We start from the raw sequence: 5701 nt of genomic DNA, 5'->3' as shown, positions 1-5701 counted from the left end.
ATAAGGAACCTGCCAGGAAATAAGGAACCTGCCAGGAAATAAGGAACCTGCCAGGAAATAAGGAACCTGCCAGGAAATAAGGAACCTGCCAGGAAATAAGGAACCTGCCAGGAAATAAGGAACCTGCCAGGAAATAAGGAACCTGCCAGGAAATAAGGAACCTGCCAGGAAATAAGGAACCTGCCAGGAAATAAGGAACCTGCCAGGAAATAAGGAACCTGCCAGGAAATAAGGAACCTGCCAGGAAATAAGGAACCTGCCAGGAAATAAGGAACCTGCCAGGAAATAAGGAACCTGCCAGGAAATAAGGAACCTGCCAGGAAATAAGGAACCTGCCAGGAAATAAGGAACCTGCCAGGAAATAAGGAACCTGCCAGGAAATAAGGAACCTGCCAGGAAATAAGGAACCTGCCAGGAAATAAGGAACCTGCCAGGAAATAAGGAACCTGCCAGGAAATAAGGAACCTGCCAGGAAATAAGGAACCTGCCAGGAAATAAGGAACCTGCCAGGAAATAAGGAACCTGCCAGGAAATAAGGAACCTGCCAGGAAATAAGGAACCTGCCAGGAAATAAGGAACCTGCCAGGAAATAAGGAACCTGCCAGGAAATAAGGAACCTGCCAGGAAATAAGGAACCTGCCAGGAAATAAGGAACCTGCCAGGAAATAAGGAACCTGCCAGGAAATAAGGAACCTGCCAGGAAATAAGGAACCTGCCAGGAAATAAGGAACCTGCCAGGAAATAAGGAACCTCCTAAACCCTAAACCCTAAACCCTAAACCCTAACATCATCTTAGTACTTTGACCTTCAGTTTTAGAGTTTTAAGTTTTGTTTTTATCTCTTTCTTGGAACTGTTCGACATATCGTGAATGGCAGTTGCGCTGCATGCGATGTCGGCAAAGCACCAAGATGTCCATGGGTCAGAAAAGCTGAAGTTGAAGGAATCGCAACCGTACAATGAATTTGCGTCATCAATCGGAGACTTGGAGGAGTGGGTGATCATGCCGGATGCATACTGTAAGCCAAAGGCATCGAACTTTCCTTGCATGGATGCGATGTTATTGTCTGCTAGCGGGGTTCTCTACATGTTCCAGATGACACGGGCGGGGAAACATCCTATCAAAGTGGACTCATTACTCAACATCTTGAACGCTCTGCGAGCCAAGAACAAGTTTGAGAGGCAATTATTTGTGTTCGTTGTACCTTCAGGGCATGAGGAAATGCCCTGCTGGGGACGAGATCAAGGCTTCACATCTCAGGGAGTGAAGGCAAGCCAGGAGCAGGAGAGTCAAATCAGGGGAGTCACTCAGTATATCATGATGCTTTCGAAGGAGGATGCGATGCGGAGGCCAAAGGGATGGATGACTGTCACTCCGCCACGTACGTAGTCAATCGCAAGAGCAGCGCCAAGGGAGTAGTTGGAACCTGGGAGGACGCGACAGAAGAAGAGAAGTTTTTGCACGTAGAGAGTCGCCTTGCAAGGTTGTGCATCCAAGACTTTAGAATCGTCAGGATTCCTGTGGGCGATCATTTCGAAATATACAAAGTTGCCAGAGCCCAGCAATCTTTGCGTTTGAGATGAGGACCTTCGTCGCGATGCTGTAGAAGCTTGCTAGAATAGATAAACGACACACATGGCCATCATGACTCTATCTCCTACGAGCCTACTGAGCCTGACAGCGCCTTCCGCAGTGCGATGACTCGACGCTATCCAATAGACTTTTCCACTGACGAACCGTGCTAGCAACTCGCAGATGGAAGTTTGTTTTGCGATGATGGTGTGAGTTGCTGCCGTGACCTCCTGCTTTCATCTCACGTCACTGATTACTCTATGAATCAACTTCGCACATGGTGGTTCCCCTACACAGCGAGATGCTCCGGTCTATTCGGGACTTCTCTGAAGCCTAGCAGGATGTTCAATTCAACATTTACATGCGGCGAGATAATATCCGAGCTCTTCAACATCTGGTGCATATCTCCACACCTTTCCAAACCTCCTACCTCAGTTGCCACTGCTTTCAAAGCCCCGCCGTTTCTCTTCGACTCTCTTTCTCTCAATCTTCCGCATCGATATCAATCCTTTGTCGCCTCATACTTGTCAATCTCCACAGCCTTGTAGTGCTCCATGTGCTAATACAGGTTCACTTCGGTACAGGCTGCCTCAAGAGCAAAGTAAGGCAATGACACTTAGATAGGAGCCGCCTGCGGCGGATAGGGCGCCCACCTCGTAAGCCTTGGAGGATTTGGGCAAGTCAAGCATGGCAGGGAGACGATATGCGTCATTTCTTTGGGTGCTGATATTGACCCGCTTGGACGCCAGATCATGGAAAGCTTCCCTGTACTGATCACCCTCCAACGATCTCCTGCCTGGATCTTTGAGTATGTCCAAGATTGATTGGGCATGACGCCACATTTACGGCGGCGCTTCAAAGGTCTGCTCTCCTTCTCCGGTGCTGGTTTGTCGCATCTGCCGCAATGGTTTACCTCGCCTGCCTGGGCCACCACAGACGCACAGACGTGATGGAAGAGCTGCTTGCGCTTGCACCATGGGACATGATACACGCCGATGCAAACAAGCAAGACCGGATCATTCGTCAAGTGTGGCTGCTTCGAGAAGATGACCGTAACTGGGAAACGTCATCTGTTCTGAAAACGTTTCGGTAAGAGCGATGCCTAGGATGTGTGTATGCCGGGACGTTGCCTGCTGCCAGTGATGACTGATGCAGGATGACATGCTTCTTGTGATGAGGGATGCTCTCTATAGACCCCACAAGATGTCGAACAGTTCCAAGAAAGAGATAAAAACAAAACTTAAAACTCTAAAACTGAAGGTCAAAGTACTAAATATCAGTCAATTTTTAGGTTCTTTCTACCCTGCTTTCAAGCTATCTTGCATCCGTTCATGACAGCATTTCTCCTAAAACGGACGTCGGATTCAAATCAGCACGAAGGTCAAGGTCAAGGTTAGGTCAACCCATAAGCCCCCTAATAAAATACTAGGAAAACTTTAGTTGCACTCTCTAAAATAAGAGATGTATTGCCCCTACAATCCATGAAGTACCCGCTTGGACCGGGTCCTCCTACCCCAAAAGTACCCCACTAGCTACATTATGAAAAAGAGGATACGTGTCCTTGAAAGGCCAGAGTGACAGGAGGCTGCCGCCCTTGCCGTGCATCGTAGCTGACGATCGCAAGTATGTTGTTTGCCCATGATGATATCCTCGAACGCATGTTTGGGTCTGATACTGTGATGTAGGGGCATCTCACATTGCGTTAGTTGTGTCCACGGGAGGGAAGTATGAAGACGCCCAGGGCGAACGAACTCTCTCAAGACCGCGACAACCAAGGTGAGACCTATCGATTTTGTACCAGTGTCGATCCCCCCCGTGCTGCGATGGCTGAGTGCGAGGCTCAATTTCTATATGGGAAGCTGACCTTGCGCGCTGCCTCCCAGGGCCTGAAAAGAAGAGACAAGATGTGAAGCAAGCTTCAACCTCTCGTTCCAAGACGGGTTCTGAGGAGATCCTCAATTCCGGCATCTCTGCTGAAGCTCAGGACTCTAGGACTCAGAGGTCTCCATGGATGAATGAAATGGAGGGTGTACACACAGGGATGGAGGGAGTGCAATCAGAAATGGAGGGAGAACAACAAGAGAGGCGGAATGAAGAGATCCGAGATGTACAAGGAGAGATCAAAGATGTACAAGGAGGGATCGGAGATGTACAAGGAAAGATCGGAGATGTACAAGGAGGGATCGGAGGTGTACAAGGAGGGATCGGAGATGTACAAGGAAAGATCGAAGGTGTACAAGGAGAGATCAAAGATGTACAAGGAGAGATCAAAGGTGTACAAGGAAAGATCGAAGGTGTACAAGGAGAGATCAAAGATGTACAAAAAGAGATTACAGATCTGTTGAAAAGGATGCAAGGTCAAAATGACCCAACGCAGGAGGAGATCCTCAAGCAGCTTATAAAAAGGGAGACGCAGCTTGTAAAGGACAAGACGCAGCTTGTAGAGTACCAGCAGCTGCTTGTAGAGGACAAGACGCGGCTTGTAGAGGACAAGAAGCGGCTTGAGGGGCTTATTCCACGTCCTGTGCAACTTCGAGACAGCTTGTCAAGACCTGAAGGTGAAACAGAATTGAATGTGGCTATCATGGGTACTAAGAGGACTGATGCTAGTTGGCATGCTAAGTTTCTTGAAAGAGCTCTGGACTACCGCACGCGCAGGAAAGGGCTTGGTGGCTAATGAATACGTCAGCTTCTCCACATGCTTGGGAGGCTATGAGACACTTGGAAACAAGCTCTTCATACGAGCGTGCTACTTGAAGATGAGGGAGTTGATTGCCAATGATTTCAAGTTGGACCCAGAGACGCTAAAGGGCAAGGACTCCACTCAAGGATGCCATCAAGTAATCCTCACAGGTACTCCAGGGATCGGGAAGTCCTGCTTCGCATACTTCTTACTTCTTCAGCTCCTCCGGCCTGGTGAGGAAGTAGTGTATCAGATAGGGAGTGAATATTGGTACTTTGATGGAGAAGCATGGAGCCTGCTCATGGATGGATCCGTAGCGCAACGCTTTCTTCAAACGTTTAGGCACTGGTATATCTGTGATCTGTTGAAAAAGCAGGGGAACTATTCGATATCACGAACCGCGAAGACAATCATAATCTCTTCACCGAAGTATGGGATGTTCAAGGCCATTGTGAATGCTGGATCGGCGAAGAGATATTTCTTGCCGTTGTGGTCAGACGAGGAGATGTCACTCTTCATCAAGATGCAATCGGAGCGTGGTATGGACCCTGACGAAGTACAGAAGATCGTAGAGGATTGGGGCAATGTGCCGAGAAACATCGTCGTGAAACCTTTAGAGACACTTGGGCAGGCTGTTGGAGGAATAGATTCAGTGACATCACTCAAGAACAAGATGGATGCAGCAGTGAATGACGACCTTGGAATGCCATCGAAACTGATTCACCTTTCCCCCAGCACTGACTTCAGATCCTTTACCGCTCGAATATGCTCGACGAAGGCCGAGAAGATGATATTTGAGACCCTTGTGAAAAGGGATTGGGATCATGTTGTCGACTTTGCTTTTTCGAGTCCTACTTATGGCTATCAGTCAGCTGCAGGTGTAGCTTTTGAACACGTTGCGCATGAGGTGCTGAAGGGAGGAGGAATGTACCATCTGCAAAGGCTGGATAAGGATACGGGCGATGGAAACGGGTCAGAAAAGCTGAAGTTGAAGGAATCGCAACCGTACATTGAATTTGCGTCATCAATCGGAGACTTGGAGGAGTGGGTGATCATGCCGGATGCATACTGTAAGCCAAAGGCATCGAACTTTCCTTGCATGGATGCGATGTTATTGTCTGCTAGCGGGGTTCTCTACATGTTCCAGATGACACGGGCGGGGAAACATCCTATCAAAGTGGACTCATTACTCAACATCTTGAACGCTCTGCGAGCCAAGAACAAGTTTGAGAGGCAATTATTTGTGTTCGTTGTACCTTCAGGGCATGAGGAAATGCCCTGCTGGGGACGAGATCAAGGCTTCACATCTCAGGGAGTGAAGGCAAGCCAGGAGCAGGAGAGTCAAATCAGGGGAGTCACTCAGTATATCATGATGCTTTCGAAGGAGGATGCGATGCGGAGGCCAAAGGGATGGATGACTGTCCTTCCGCCACGTACGTAGTCAATC

At 48.6% G+C, this 5701-nt stretch overlaps 2 protein-coding genes across 2 annotated transcripts; both read left to right on the top strand.

Annotated features, from left to right (window-relative positions):
- Positions 1–917: 917 nt before the first annotated feature.
- On the top strand, positions 918–1640 carry GUITHDRAFT_156585 (hypothetical protein; the record flags this gene model as incomplete). The annotated part of the gene is made up of 1 exon (XM_005818355.1): positions 918–1640. A coding segment is annotated over one exon (471 nt), but the record flags the coding sequence as incomplete, so codon positions are not given.
- Positions 1641–3165: 1525 nt separating this feature from the next.
- GUITHDRAFT_156583 (hypothetical protein) lies at positions 3166–4210 on the top strand. The gene is made up of 4 exons (XM_005818354.1): positions 3166–3194; positions 3257–3347; positions 3455–4129; positions 4183–4210. Exons 2-4 carry the CDS (start codon positions 3299–3301, stop codon positions 4191–4193), a joined length of 735 nt encoding a protein of 244 aa, XP_005818411.1. The 5' UTR covers positions 3166–3194; positions 3257–3298; the 3' UTR covers positions 4194–4210.
- The last annotated feature ends 1491 nt before the right edge of the window (positions 4211–5701 follow it).

The sequence above is a fragment of the Guillardia theta genome (assembly GCF_000315625.1).
Source record: "Guillardia theta CCMP2712 unplaced genomic scaffold GUITHscaffold_322, whole genome shotgun sequence".
Taxonomy (NCBI): Eukaryota; class Cryptophyceae; order Pyrenomonadales; family Geminigeraceae; genus Guillardia; species Guillardia theta.
This window is presented reverse-complemented; position numbering and strand designations above follow the sequence as displayed.